The sequence below is a fragment of the Electrona antarctica genome, assembly GCF_951216825.1.
Source record: "Electrona antarctica genome assembly, chromosome: 19".
NCBI classification, from domain to species: domain Eukaryota; kingdom Metazoa; phylum Chordata; class Actinopteri; order Myctophiformes; family Myctophidae; genus Electrona; species Electrona antarctica.
In genome coordinates, this window is record NC_136800.1 from 16,567,540 (window position 1) to 16,583,923 (window position 16,384).

Consider the following 16,384-nt stretch of genomic DNA (forward strand, 5'->3'; position numbering starts at 1 on the left):
AACTCACTTCCTTGTTTTCCGACAGTGCTTCAGCCCTGCAGCTGGGCAGACGCAGCAAGCGCGAACTTATTTTTTTGTTGTGTTTTGGGTCAATGTATTAATTTATGTTAGTTAGCCATGTAATAAGCGGGATAATATCTGGCTAGGTGGTCATTGTCGGGAGATAATTCACCATAATTCAGGGAGTTTAACCACCGAGGCGAAGCCGAGGTGGTTAAACTAGATATTATCCCTTACTTATATGCCGGTGTCGCGTGGCAAATATAACTACCGTAATCTTCAAGCTCACAACGCATTGCATTAACATCGCATTTTAACTTTTAACTCGTTGGTCTCGTTTACCCACGGCACCGTCGTATGATTAATAAGCTTAGGGGAGACTTCTCCTGCTGCAGCTGGGTGCCCCTCTCTGCCTCTGACTGAGGGTTCTGTGATCTCACGAGACAAGCCGCCGATTAACGTTACGTGGCCCAGAGTCTCGGGCCACGTAGAACTCGAGAACTTGCACATCATTTTTATTTTTTCAAATTCAAACCTTAATTTTATATACAGTATTCAGTTATTCATTTATTTTTTGATTCGAAAATTCGTTCCAAAATGGAATATTCGTTGGCAGCACTAGCATATATACTATATAGTGCTATGTCTACATAAAAACGCTATCCAAGTTACATAAGTTGAGCCTTTGCATACGCCTGTAAGGTCGTCAGGGCTAGGAAAAGTGCTACGGTTTCTGCCCAACAGCAACAACATATCCTGGCAAAAAATAGGTCCTGTGATGCTATCTGAAGTAACGTATAGCTCCAGTATGCTAGACTCTCTGTCAGTATGCAGACAGATAAGCCCATACGAATGCTTCTTCCTAGCCAACTTATTTTTATTTAGTGCAACCACACTAAATGATACCGATGCCAGATTTTTGGGTCTTATGCCAGTCCCGAATCCCGATTTTGGAGAGTTCTTAACCATCAGTCGTTTTGACTGATTTTTGTGAAAAGGCGCAGAATTTTCGAATCAATTAAAAAAAACTTTAATTTGATTAAAGTTTCTATTTCAGAACATTAAAACTATTATGGTTATGCCATTCAGTGAGTGATGATATTTTCCTGTTATTGCTCACGTGCATGACAAATAGATAATAATAGTCAACTGTTGTATATAGGTACTCTCACAAAAAACATGCAGTAATCCTGGTCTCTAAACTGCCTCCCCCTGGCCAGCCGGGGCGCCTGATGGAGGGGAAAGGACCTGGTTGGAATAACGTATTCCTTCCACGTGCTACGTCCAACCAGGGAAACTCCCCCCTGTCAGGTGTAAAGGAGCAACATGCATGAAGGAAGCATGAGTTCAAGTCCGCCAGGTTGGCGGAGGGTGTGTAGAGCCCAGGATCACATTAGATAATTGACACAGGGGTGGAAAATGTTTTTTTTTTAAAACAAACGTAATTTCTAATCCAACCGTAGGTCCCCTTGGACGTGTACACAAAAAACTTATTTGTTTTGGCCTCTCCTTCTGCACTATACTCCTTGCTGTTTCGCGCATGCGAGCTGCCGTTCACTTCCTTGTTTTCGTCTTAGAAAGAATGGCTCGTATCTCCTAATCTAGAGAACTCCTTCCACCAGAAGGCAAATGGGTCTTCATTTCTGACTTCAACAAGCCTCTCGTTTGGAATATTAATGCTTCTAGAGAGACTTTAGCGTGACCAGCGTGAGGTAAGAATGGAACATTATGCCTACCGGTTTTGGTGGGGAACGGAAGGGGGGACCTTTCAGAATAAAATCTCCCATATCTGCTGGCAATCCCAGCACTCAATCAGTTAAAGGACGCCAGGGATTTGCATTTTTTGAGGGAGGGAGTCGGGGCATTCGACACTTGGGTGGCAGTGCTGTAGAAGGAGAATTTGCCCATGTTTGTTTTGAAAGTGGGTGGTACCAGATTGTTGTTCTCGCTTCCTCTTGTATTGTGGCTGTGGGAGTCGCTCACTTTTTTAAGGTAGTTTGTCAGGTATGTGGATACAGAGAGCATTGAGGGCAAAACTGCATTTACATTTTTAAATGTCAGTCCCAATTTCAATTGCTTGGTCTTTAGTGACATAGAGATGTTTGAGAACCAAGAGGTGCAAGCATAGTCAAAGTAGGGCTGAATTAGGGCTCCAGCTAAAGTCTTGAGAGCACTCTTGTTGACAAACGAGGAAATTCTGCCCAAAAATCTTGTTCTTTGGTTTACTTTTTTGATTACCCTTGTTGCCATGCTTTCACCTGTCAGTTTGTTGTCAAGAATACAGCCAAGATATGTAATCTCTTCTTTGCTAGAGATTACTATGTCGTCAACTCTGACCTTTAAATCATTTACATTTACTTTACTGAGTGCATGTATGCTCCCAAAAATAATGGATTCTGTTTTTCCAAGATGTAGTGAGAGTTTGTTATCAGTAAGCCAAGTTTGGATTTTGGCGAGTTCCGAACTGAGAGCCTCCTCAACCTGCATTTTGTCCTCCCCTGAGATCAGGAGTGCTGAGTCATCAGCAAACAGAAAACAATTTGCAGTTACAGGCAGCATTCATGTCGTTAATGTAAAGTAGGAACAGTAACGGCCCTAGATTGCTTCCTTGGGGAACCCCACAGTTCTGTTATGTGATCTATGGTGCTGCATTGTCTGAAAGAAGGCAAACAAAAATAAGTTTTACTCTTACGTATGTACCTGTACACAAGATGTAACAATAAAGTACAACCTTGAACCTTGTGTAGATGATTCATTCATGTGATAACTCGTCAGTGTAGATCAGTGCTTCTCAAACGGTTTCATGTCAAGGACCCCCTAAATGTATATGTATTTGGTTCCATATGTTGGAGTTCCAGAGACTCCCAGAAGAGGATATTTGTGTTCAATTCAAAATGAGTGTCCAAGCATTTTCTATATATTTTCTTTAAAAATGGAAAAATAATCTATAATATCCTGTCATGCATAATGTATTTAAAGACTATTTTTGGCCAAACAACATTGACCTGTTTTATTTTTCTGCAATATCAGACTTTAAAATAAGCCTTAGACTCAGGCTCGTTTTTCCCCCTGCCTCAGCATATGCTGGCCTTGTTGTGCAGAGAACTGAGTCAACTGACATTAACCACATTATAATTATTATTATAACCCTGGTGTACCTATTTTGGTTTTTATAGGGCAAACATTTTCATAAATAGCCTAGGCCTACTTAATTTTAGACACATAATACGCTGGTGTTGTGGAGCGAAAATAGCTGATCTACAAGCTCACTGACATGCGTTGCGAGCTTGTAGATCAGCTATTTTCATCCGTAGACGGGGTCAGGCTTAAGTAGTTAATAACGATTAACTGGTGAATTAAACTCTTGTGTGGCGCTTGCCTTGTGCTGACTGACACATGCTGTAGTGTGGATTAGCCTACACATTTACCAAGACATCTGGACTCTGTATCGCTCGTCGACATCGTCGAGTCGTCGCAAGAGTGTGCCAGTCCAGGGTTTCACACTTTCATGTGAAACATGTAGGTTGTATTTATGTAGCCAGGTATGTAGCCAGGTCTGTGACTGTGTTGACTTGTGTGTGTCAGGAATTGTAGCATCTGGATGCTACTTCGAACTGGGTCGATTTTGGTCCCAGTTCCACTGATGTGTGGAGGACAGACTCTGGAGAGGAGACAACGGCAGCCGTAGCAGCAACGCTGGCAGCTGTTTGGATGATGGAGCCACAATTGAAACGTGTGTGTGTGTGTGTGTGTGTGTGTGTGTGTGTGTGTGTGTGTGTGTGTGTGTGTGTGTGTGTGTGTGTGTGTGTGTGTGTGTGTGTGTGTGTGTGTGTGTGTGTGTGTGTGTGTGTGTGTGTGTGTGTGTGTGTGTGTGTGTGTGTGTGTGTGTGTGTGTGTGTGTGTGTGTGTGTGTGTGTGTGTGTGTGTGTGTGTGTGTGTGTGTGGTGTATTGGAGGGGAGCTCCAATATTGTGTGGAGCAGGTGACAGACATCAGTGACCAGCTTGTCTTCTTTCATTTGGAAGGCACCTCAGCTGGAAGGTTCCACACTGCAGCAGATACACACTGTATTGCACTTATTTGACAATGTGCATTCATCACTGCCCCTGTGCCAGTCTGTCAGCTGACTGTAAAGGCTTGTTATTTGTACCACACATGCTGGTGGAAACATCCCCGCACATTTACTCTTATGGTTTGAGTTGAAGAAAGCAATCCTGACAAAGACCTTCACATAACCTTTATGTTTATTCTTTTGCAAGTTAATATATTGTGTGAACTTAATTGCAATGAAGAATCAAACATGTTCTAATCTGAACACCACATGAACTATATCTTCCCTTTTCTGGTCATGTCAGAAAAGCTAAATATTCAGCAAAAATAGGCAAGCATTTCATGAAAATAGCCGGTCTACAAGCTAGTATATCTGCTAGTTTAGCTTTTTAATCTGGTTTATGTGGTTAAAACTGTTTTATCTGCATTAGAATTGTTTTCCCTTTTTGGCTGCTCTGTCATAGTGAAAGCAGGTTGGGGGGGGGGGGGGGGGGGGTGTACAGATTGCTGCAAGCTCCCACAGTCAAACTACACTCTGCCAAAGCACCATCTTCAATTCCAACTGCAGTATCTTTCCAAATTCCAATCCCATGCAATGCTATATCTCTCAGCCCTTCACCTCTAGGCCCTTCACCTTGACTGTTTGCATGTTCACGGGAGACCACGAATCTCACAGCAGAATAATCTAGGTTAGATGCTCCCTCCCTCAAAAATGCTAATTAAATAGGAAGGGATGACAGCGAGGTTGCACCTCTGCTGTCTTTTTTATATATACACGTTACCATAAGAGATAGAGGATGGCATTGATATGCGTGGCATTATGAATCAGCTGTTTGTCCTTGTCTCTACGAGTTGAACTGCTCTCCAGTATTACCACGCTGCGGGCCGCTGCGGTGCCATGGCGATAACCGTAGCCGGGTTCATGAACAATACAATCTCCCTTGGGCCCTCCACCGTTGTGTCATTGTAGAGCACGCACACACACACTCACACACACACGCACACACGCACGCACACACACGCACGCACACGCACGCACGCATGCACGCGAGCGCACACAGACAGACTACAATAAATGTTTCAACCTCTCCTTGGCTTGTCCAAACTAAGGAGGCCTTAGTGATCGTCTTTACATCATATTCACTTCCGTCTTTCACATAATGATGTGGTATGATGGATGGGCGAAGATGCCAGAGGGTAAGCTCAAAATAGCAGAGTATGCCTCTTTGTACCAGTCAGATTTCCTGCCCTCACCAAGACACATGAGGTTCAGAATGCAGCAGAAGGTCAGGCACATGGAGTAGGCCGCAGGGGTGGAAGTGTGTGTGTGTGTGTGTGTGTGTGTGTGTGTGTGTGTGTGTGTGTGTGTGTGTGTGTGTGTGTGTGTGTGTGTGTGTGTGTGTGTGTGTGTGTGTGTGTGTGTGTGTGTGTGTGTGTGTGTGTGTGTGTGTGTGTGTGTGTGTGTGTGTGTGTGTGTGTGTGTGTGTGTGTGTGTGTGTGTGTGTGTGTGTGTGTGTGTGTGTGTGTGTGGCATGGATGAGGAATGTGATCTTCTTGTAATCGGATGTCAAATTGGTTTCCTTCTGAATAATCTCGGAATTATCTGCGTTGGCTGATTTGTGTGTGTCTGTCTAAGTGTTTGGTCACAATGGGTACCGCTTTCCCTGTACTCTGTGTGTAAGTGTGTGGATAGAGAGGATGAGAGTCTCACTTGACCATAGATTGAAAATGTCAGTTGAAGCTCAAAAGGAGCTCAATGAATCAAATCGTTTCAGCCAGTGGTGCTCAGCAGAGTTGTGGGATTTCACCACAGATCTGATCTAGTGTCCAGTGGACCGTACCACTCTGTGATATTGGCCTGTCATGCTCTATGCATCGCGCTCTCTCTCTCTCTCTCTCTCTCTCTCTCTCTCTCTCTCTCTCTCTCTCTCTCTCTCTCTCTCTCTCTCTCTCTCTCTCTCTCTCTCTCTCTCTCTCTCTCTCTCTCTCTCTCTCTCTCTCTCTCTCTCTCTCTCTCTCTCTCTCTCTCTCTCTCTCTCTCTCTCTCTCTCTCTCTCTCTCTCTCTCTCTCTCTCTCTCTCTCTCAGGGATTCTATTTTAGCAGAGCTGAGCCAGCATCGCCACAAATCAGTTTCAGATTGCCTCATGGGGAGTTTGTAGCTTTGCAGTCGAGTACAGACTACGGAGAGAGGTCTAAAGTTTCTGCAAAATTGTGTGAATTCAATAAGAAATATGTCCTTGCACAAAAAGCTTAAAACAATGTTGAGTTTTTACCTCTTTTGTGCAGACTAAAAATAATATTGAAATGAGCATGCTGACGGCTTCCCTGACCTGACCATGTCCTGGTGTGACCCAATCTCTGATTTGCTCAAGCTTTACTTTCCAGTTGAGCAAAGTGATGCAGCAAATGCTCAGTCAGTGTGGGAGGGAGAGAGAGAGAGAGAGAGAGTAAACCTGCTCTGGTCGGTGCTGCTTGTGTTTCTTAATCAATACTCCATCAGAGTTAAAGCCTCACATAACTGTTTGTCTGTCTCCTGGGGTTCACAACCTTTGACTGACATCAGACAATAGGGACTGGCCAGCATAATGATCTGGAAGCAAACACCATTAACATTAAACTGTTTCCGTATTGTGTCAATTGGATAAACGATGACATGCAATAGCTTTACAAGGATATTTTGTCCTTGAATGTGGGGAAATCAGCTGACATTTACTCAGAATAGGAAACACCTTCATGTGGTTCTGTCCCTCTCTGCGGGTCTAGAACATATTATGAGTAGTTGGCCTAATTAAGTGATGCATTCAGTACTAATTGTCCAAGACAATTTTAAGACCAGCCGGAGCTAACCCTCGTTAATGATGTGCTGTGTTTAGTATGTCAACATAGCATGCCATTAATGTTTAGATGGGTTCACTCATTTACATGCCGGCATCATACCAGTGGGATGCATTATGTTTCCTGCATCAACAACAACTTCACTCTCCACTAATGAGGCCATTTGTCTTCTAATGCCCTGGAGAATGTGCTTATCACTGCATTACCTATTAAGCTTCTTATGGCCCCCGATGAAATGAGCTGTCATTAATATCCTTCATGGCAGGAAAGAACAACTTTCTGTGAGGGGTTGGTTAGGGAAGCAAGTTTCTGAGAGGCGCTGTGTGAAACGTGTCTGTACTTTGGATGTGCTGTAGTGCTGTCGACTTATCCCAGTAGCTGACCATATTCATTTCCTATTTTTATCCATGACAGAACATCAGATTTTTTGCACAGATAGCAGTACAAGCACGCACGCACGCACGCACGCACGCACGCACGCACGCACGCACACACACACTACATACGTATACACGCCACACGGTCGGTTTCGATCTATCTACACAGTAATCATCAGTGTTAATTCCATTTGTCCATTTGTACACTCTTAGATTTCAATAAACAAGGATGTTACTAAGATGACACAAAACACTATTGATAGTCCACCCTCCCCCAACACACACACACTGTAGACTGGAAGGTCTAAGACTCCAGGTGGGGTAGACAGACCGTGGAGCGTTGTTCCTTCTTCAGGGGACGTGATGTGATGTGGTTGGCTGGGGGAACCGCTGAGGGGCCCTCATTCAGTCTGTGTCACATCTCATCTGTAACTGCTTGGGATAAATGTAGATGGGCTCTCAAGGGCAAGAGAGCGAGAGGGAGAGAGAAAACTCACTTGGCGCCCAGGTGTGCCTGTGTGTGTGTGTGTGTGTGTGTGTGTGTGTGTGTGTGTGTGTGTGTGTGTGTGTGTGTGTGTGTGCGTGTGCGTGTGTGCGTGTGTGCGTGTGGAGAATGTGCCATATGACAAATGTTTGACAAATGTTTAGTAAGTACTGTACTTGCTGTCATCTGCTGTAACGTGGCCTCATATTTCATTCTTGTTTGGCATCGGTATTCCATGAGTAATATCACTGCTCGTGTCACTCTCCATTTCCACGCCTATTGCTCACTTTTCTCTGTTTCCATCCATCCTTCTGTCTGTATGTCATCTCCTTTGTCTTGCCTCCTTTGCTGTATTTTTCTCTTTTCATCTCACTCGCTCTCTCTCTCCCTCCCATTGCTCTCTGTGTCTCTCCACATCCCTCTATTATGCCCCCCCCTCCTCATACTGTATGTGCATTAAGATTTAAAACCTCCTCTAATTACGAAAAGAGAAAGTCAGTCCAAACAGATGGTGCAAGGATACCCATGGTAACAGTTAATTATCTCTCAGTGAACCATGGTCCTCAACGAGTTTCATTGAAGCGAGCAGAGGATTGTACATTTCTATGAAACTCTTTGAGGTTTGAACTAAAACTCTAGGAGTAGGAGAAGACAACCAGATGTTTATACTGTATGTGTACGTTTGGCCTACAGAGGCCATATGCTGAGTTACAGCAGACCTGGAGCGTGATGAATGGGATGGTGGAAAGCCCTATAGCCTAGCCTATCTATGTATGGGACACTTTGATTGGGAGGTAATCAAGCTGAGAATTAAACAGCGTTTCCCAAATTCGTACTGTAGTAGCAATGACTCAATAGAGGTGCTCCGATCAGGTGTTTGGGGACAGATCCCGGATCATCGATTGTTTTTCTCACAATCGGCCGATACCGATATTGTGCACTCTTGCACGGATTATGAGGTATACGATTATAAGATTTGCTCAAGAAGGTCAAATGTTCGACTTGGTCTTTGATAGAGAATTTATTACTGCTACTACCTGTATGAGTAGTGACAAACAAACCCTCTTTATTCTATTTCTTCTTGAGAAGTTTGATACAGTATGCTGTATCAGACGTCTGGGTAACTCTCTCACTCTCTATCTTTCATCCATTGTCTCACGCTGGTAGAAATCTGTGTCTGCATACGAGCATGTTGTTCAGAATTCACAGGAGGTGCTGACTGTGAACACACCACTAATGAGTTTACACACTTAAGGGGAGGTGTGAGTTAAAAGCATATCACAGTCTTGGTTTCCTCCGTAATCGTCTGTCCTCACCTTTAAACAAAAAACTTCTCATAATGAGAACGCCAGTCGCACTGAATGCAGGGAAAAAACAAACAAAACCCATGTCTAAAGCGACATTGCAAGAACAATAATCTGAACCTTGTTTATTATTGCTGGGGTGTCAACATTTTTAACAATATGGGGGAAGAAGCAGATGTACTGTAGAGAGAAACAGACCTACGCTTGGAAGGGTGGAGTGAGAGAGAGCGAGAGAGAAAGTATTTGTCTGACAATGTAGTGTAATGGGGTCAATTCATTATGTTTTGAAGCAGAGCACTGCTAATGTGGCTTTATGAAGTGCAATGAAGTAAGAGTTGCTGGTCTCGCCTCTCGCGTATCGGCAGCTAACACAATTACAGCTGAACTGCATGCCTGCGCTATTAGAGGCACGGTAATAGACATTCCATGATTGCTTTTGATAGCGCCAGCCGCCCTGACGACCTGTTATTGGCTTGACATTGAGGTTTCCGTGGGAGGAAACGACTGGAAACGGGGCAATTAAAAAATCCTGCAGACTGCAGTGTGTCTCTCTCAAGAACCTCAGAGGTTTCATAGTATGGCAGCAATGTTGGATTCACTCAATCACATCATAAACTGCACCCATGGATTAAAGTTATCTGTCGCCACGTACAACTGATTTCATTTGGATTCTATAAAAGTTAGCATGTTCTTCTCTTGGCTAACTCTTAGCTTTCTCTAAAGGATGATTTATACTTGGTTTGTGTGCTGGTATCGTGCACTGAAAATGGCTGATCTACAAGCTCACATTGTGTCGCTTATAAAGGTCCTATTTTTGGTTTGTTAATTTAAGAGTCAAGTCAAGTCAATTTTATTTATATAGCACATTTAAAAACAACAGTAGTTGACCCAAAGTGCTTTCCAGAACAGATAGACAGTCTATCCACGTTGCAATAATAAAACATATAACACAATAATAAAACAAGCCAAGCAAAACCAAATAACAATAAATAAAAACAATGAACAACAAACAACTACTTAAAACTGTGTTAAACGCCAGACTAAAACGGTGGGTTTTCAAGTTCGATTTAAAAATCTCCAGGGTGGGGCTAGCCTTAATGTGGAATGGAAGATCGTTCCATAGCAGCTACAGAGAAAGCCAGATCACCTTTGGTTTTGAGGTTTAAAGGGGGGGACTGCACAGAGTTTGAGAGTTGAAATTCTAAGTGTCCTAGTGGCAGGGGGTACTGTTATTAGGTCGGAAATATAGGAGGGGGCAAGGCCGTTGAGAGCTTTAAATACAATGAGCAAGGATTTAATTTGAATGCGAAATTTAACGGGTAACCAGTGCAGTTTTGCCAATGCAGGGGTGATATGATCTCGTTTCTTTGTTCCAGTAATGAGTCTAGCAGCAGCATTTTGGACCCTCTGTAGGCGAGAGATGGTGGACTGGGGCAGACACAAATATAGGCTAGAGAGTTGCAGTAGTCTAACTGGGAGGTGATCAATGCGTGGGTGACTGTGACTAGCTAGGTCTGTGTGGGTTAAAATGGAAATGGGTTTAAGTTTGGCTATAGTTCTGAGCTGGTAAAAACTGCCTTTTACGACATTCCTGATTTGTTTATTAAAATGTTTTGTGCCGTGTCAAAAAAGACTCCCAGGTTTTGAACTGAGCTTTTGGAGTTTGACTGCAGGGGGCCGAGTGAATGGGATAAATGGGCGGTTGAGGTTGTGGGGCTAAAGATGATTACCTCATTTTTATTTTTATTTAACTGAAGGAAATTGATTGCCATCCAGCTTTTGATGTCTTCCAAGCAGGTAAGAAGGTTTCTGTCAGATGTGTCGTCAGCAATGGCATTACAGTGGTAGGTGGTGATGTGTTTTTGGAGAATGGCGCCAAGGGGAGCATATACAGGGAGAACAACAAAGGCCATATAGAATGTAATAGGGGCTGAGTGTTAAGACTGAGTTGTGTTCTGAACTCAAATGCAACCACTCAAGAGACAGGAAGACTATTAAGCAGTTTAATGTCCAAATAAAGCAGGATAATGACAATGTATAGATATATATATATAAATCCATATAAATACATAAATACTCTATAGTATAATTAGGTAGATATGTATCTATGAGGATATATATAATATAAAACTATACTTAGGGGAAATCCAAGAGAGTAGTCGAAGACGAGCTTGTAGATCGGCAGCCAAACAGACAGTCCAGAACAAAGGGGTGACGAAATCCAGGAGTGGCACGGCAGATTGCCAGGTCTGGAGGATGAGAGAAACAAATTAGCTAAACAGCTAATACTGCAGCTAAAACACAAGAACAGCTCTACAGAGTATGAACAGCAACTGAGTAGAGAGCAACTATACTTGCCAGGCGTTTCTATCGGAAGATCTGGCGAGGAGTGGGGGGAAGGCAGGGTTTTTGAAGACTCTGGTGATCATTGTAGAATGGAAACAGGTGTGCCGTGCCACACCCAGGCAGCTCGTCAGAGGGGAAGGGGAACACAGAGGTGGACCTGATAGGTGGAAGAGTGATGACGGCGCAGTGGGTTGTGCCCAGGAACACCAGAAGTGGAAGGTGGAGGGTTCGAACCTGGGTTCGAAACCGTAACACTGAGGATGAGAAGCATATGAAATATGAAAATATTATGCTAATAGTTTATGAAAACGTGTGGAGGGCTCCTTTCAAACGGTTTCACAAATTGCAGATTGGGACTTGAGACTTTTTTGCTTTAATCCCTGTACACCTGAATGCCTCATGATGATATGCATGCCTGTGTTGATTTTGAGTGTTATGTCAGCTATTTTGATGGAGTCCCTAACCATTCACTGCCCAGCTTCACCCAAGTCTTACTTCCATTTGCAAGTAAGAGAGATTGGGCTGGAGTGAGTGCTGAACAGCAGAGCGGTTACTGATTACGCTAAATGTAACATGCTGCAGTATTACAGCCAGGTCTGAGACAGCATGGGAACTTACCGTCTAATATTATTTAATATACAGTTCAGCTGAAAGGCTTTTGAGCAGGAGATTTATTAGACTACTGTACTGCTTGTCCTGTTTGGAGTTAATGCTCTGAGGGAACTGAACGACTCTGACCTCTGTGTGTTTACGTCTCTGTTGCCAAGCTAGCAGACGCGTCACTTAAGGTGTGTGTGTGTGCGTGTGCGTGTGCGTGTGTGCGTGTGCGTGACTGCGTGTGTGTGTGTGTGTGTGTGTGTGTGTGTATGTGTGTGTGTGCGTGTTCAAAATGTAAACTCACTTGGCACCCAGGTGTGTGTGTGTGTGTGTGTGTGTGTGTGTGTGTGTGTGTGTGTGTGTGTGTGTGTGTGTGTGTGTGTGTGCGTGTGCGGGATGTACTCTAATGAATGTAGAGTACATCCCAAATGCACGTAAACATTTATTTATGGGAGGGTGCAAAACATATACTGTATATAAAAGACCACTCAAACATAATACAACAACAAATGGCTAGAGCGCTCAGCGCTGGCACACACAGTCCGATAAAGTTACTGATAGTGAGAAGATGGCTAACAGACAGAGAGACTGCTTCATCAGGACAATAGGGGAAGAGAGACTGAATACTTCTAAGGGATGCCGAGATAGAGACCCAGCAAGCCGAATGACGTCATGATAACGTTATGATGACGTCCTCCAGTGACTCCGGTGACGTTCAGGACTAGGCCAGATCACAGCCGTCTTAGTGGATAAAATTGGTTAAAGTTGGTTGAAATCAGGTGATATTCTGGGCCAGATCTGACTAGTCTTGGTTTCACTTGATCTGGCCACAATCGAGACGTCACTAATTTGTCGAGGTCCTGACCGTGCTTGCTGGGGAGAGCTTAAGAACGTTGCAGAGGAATTACGTGAACCCACGAAGAGCTTGATCTCCCCCCGACGAACAGGATGATACAGCTGGCCTTCAGATAATGTGACCTATAGATGGTATGCGCGTGACATCATCATCAAACCTGGAAGTTATGCAGCAATGTCTACTGAGTGGCAAAAAAACGACTTTCTGGCCTTGACAACCCCTGCGTCCAAACAGAAAAGTCCTATTTGATTGCATTAAACAACGTTAAACAATGTTAAACTCACTTTGCATGTTGCTGTGCCACTCGATTTGCCACTCGATGTGCCATTCACATGCGCATACCCTCTATAGCACTACCGATTAGACCCGATTTAGCAATTGACCATGTCCTTCTCTCTCTCTCTCTCTCTCTCTCTCTCTCTCTCTCTGTCTGTCTGTCTGTCTCTCCCTCTCTCTCTGAGCAGCCAGGAAAACCTGCGCACCAGCAGAGTTTGCCTGCTTAAACGGGCAGTGTGTCCCAGGCCGTTGGCGTTGTGACGGGGAACCAGAATGTCCAGACGGCTCCGATGAGGCAGAAGCCACCTGCAGTAAGTACCCCCAAACCACACCACTCATGCACGTGTGTGACGTCTCATGCACGTCACACAAACACACACACAAGCATCAAATGCACAATTTCATCTGATCCCGTCACTTATTATTCATTGTCATTATTACTGCATGTTTTAATTCAGTGACCCTGTAACAATGCAGTTTCTTAAGTATGTCAGATAATAGGACAGTTGATGGAGGGAAAAGGTGAAACTTAATGGCTGAATTCTATCATATTCTCTTATCTCATGTGTAGTTGCCTTTGAATATCACTCTGTATTCAGTTACAGCCTCAGCACTGTCAGGATGAAAGCCATGCTGGCTAATAATCTCTGCCGGTTTCATGCCGTAGGTGAATACGCAGCGCCATGCTCCTCTCAGTCGAGCTAGACAGGGCGTAATTTGTCTCCTCGGGAAGCCCGGTACACAAGTCAGGTTTGTAATTTGACTTGCTGCCTCCACTCAGGCAACGCGGTTCAGCCAGCCGCCTCGCCTCGCCCTCCCTCCCCGCTGGCACTCTGCTCACACACGCCACTACCTCCATTGTGTTTGATGGCGTAGACTGAAGGAAGGAAGGATTGTGATTACTGCTGCTGAGCTGTAAGGCATAAGGCAGGCAGGCCTGCCTCTTCTAGCCCGTGTCACTCTGTTTGACCCACACACAATCCCTGGTGTGGGCTTAAGGCAGGTTGGCATTTTCACCATGGACTAAGGTCCAGGGAGGCCGTTATTGGTTTTCCTCCCCCCCTGGAGTCCCTGCCATGCTTGCTCGTTGCTTTCTCCTTCCCTTGTGTGAGTGAGTACAGACCCCTTGCAGTGTGAGAGTTGAGCAGAGACAGACACCATTAGTGTAGTGATGCTGCAACATTCATGGACCAAGTGTTGGTATGTCTCTGTATTGGCCATTATCTCAGGTACACCTGAGATCTTTCAATACAGAATTTAAAATGTCATGAAAATGTATAGCTCATATTGAAATACTTGATGGAGTATTAGAGTAGCTCTGAAGCCTTAAAGTGGAACTACATCCTAACAACTAAATAGTGTTTTACTTCATGGGAGTTTGAAACCTTTTCCTGGGTTGCACTGCTGACCTCACCAGGCCACACAACACACATTTACTATCATGATTACGGTGTGGCCAGACGAGACCAGTAGTGCAACCTAGTGACTTTTAGAGAGTTGAAGGTGATTTATACTTTTTTGCGGACCAAAGATCAATCAATTTACAATCTCAATGCTTGTAGATCGGGTAGAACGGCATGCTGCTACACGTTGTGAGCTTGTAGATCTTGTAGATCTGCAATTTTTTCCCATAAATCAGGCATTAAGGTGCATCTACTCCTTTGGGTAGGCTAAAATGCCCCGTCATAATGTCAGACGTAGGACAGGATGATGCTAGGTAGATTACCTAGCAATTCTTGAAATGTTACTTGATCCCATCCGCCAATTTCAGCTTTTGATCTTTAAAGCCATTGTTGAAGCAAGTGTGGGACGGAAATAAGTCGTGCGAAACGGAGCAGAAAATGAATTGGGGGAAGCCAGCTGAGTCTTTGTAAGCCTGTTCGTTGGAGTTTTGGAGCTCTTTATTTGGTTTTGTGGGCCATACAGCTAGACCCTGATGAATAATGTAATAGCCGCTAATGTCACCCCCGGAAAGTCTGGTGTGAGGACGGGAGAGGCACAAAGAGACCTCTGGAGGGTAACAAGTTTGCATTGGAAATCCAATTAAACATAAATGAACGAGGGATTCATTCACTTGGCCGCCGAATGCAAAGATTGGGGCTGAGAAAGAGATTGGGGCTGAGAAGAAAGTCATTTATATGGAAATCCCTAATGTATTCAGGTGGTGTTTTTAAATGTGATATGTTTCTGAATAGCAACAGCAAAAAAGGAAAGTTGGGATTTTTCCTAATCCTTTGCGGTGTCAAAGGCATATCTGTGTATTTGACTTTGGTTTTCACTTTGACAAATAAATATGGAGCCTTGCACACTGTTCATTTATCCATTTGTACATCAGAGAGTGCAAAAATGTAACCAAAAGGACCCGTTGTAGGTCCATTTGGTTACATTTGCACACTCTGAGGGCTATACTGTATCTTGCGCCACTCCTTAAGCCTTATCCCTAAACTAATTTGCCATTTTTTACTATTTTAAAAAACCTTTTAAAATAGTTTAAAAGGTTTTTCAAAATAGTAAAAAATGGCAAATACGTTTAGGGATAAGGGATAAGGGTGGCACAAGATGGAGCCCAGCTAAATGAACACTGAGGATTTTACTGTGTAAGTAAACCTGAGCCTTCTGAATATTTCACCCCTCCTAAGCATCTTTCAGCTGACAACAGATATTCCGCTTGGCAGGGGGTAAAAAAAAGTCCCCATTTTACATTTCCAAGAATTTACTATACATCCAAGACCACTACCGCCTCCCGTCAACAAGCACATATCCACCATGATGGGGCACATATTTTCAAATGGTGCACCTGATGGAGGGAGGGATAGGAACTGGTTGGAGTAACGTGTTCCTTCCACGTCAGGTGATAAGAAGAGGCCTGCTCACTCCTCATGCATTGAAAGAAGCATCAGCTCAGTTCGGGGCTCTGCCCAGGTTGGCAGAGGGAGAGTAGCGCCGCCCAGGATTACACCTTAGGTATTTGGCACCGGGTGAAAATGGGTTACAAAGATCGTGGGATAAAAATGAAAAAGATTAATTCATAAGATTATTGTGCCAGTTTCCACTGACTTAGTTTCAACCTCCTCTGCGCAAACAAAGCGCCCCTTTCCACCATTCATACACTAAAATGACGACGAGGTTCCAGGCATTATCATTGAGATACGGGCCTGTTGTCACTGTGCCACACGAGAGCAGGGACCCAAGTGTGTCACAGCCAGTCACATGGAAATAATGGAAAAAGTGAGTGTGAGGATGCAGATTGCACTGTTCT

The 16,384-nt window shown here is 44.0% G+C and overlaps 1 protein-coding gene across 1 annotated transcript in view; it reads left to right on the plus strand.

Annotated features, from left to right (window-relative positions):
• LOC306943004 (low-density lipoprotein receptor-related protein 8-like) overlaps positions 1 to 16,384 on the plus strand; it is a gene marked incomplete at its 5' end in the record, with an annotated part of 96,047 nt that overhangs the window by 17,032 nt on the left and 62,631 nt on the right. Inside the window, one exon of the mRNA XM_079529209.1 lies at positions 13,314 to 13,436. Coding sequence (XP_079385335.1) covers positions 13,314 to 13,436 — 123 coding nt within the window. The remainder of the gene's footprint in view (positions 1 to 13,313; positions 13,437 to 16,384) is intronic.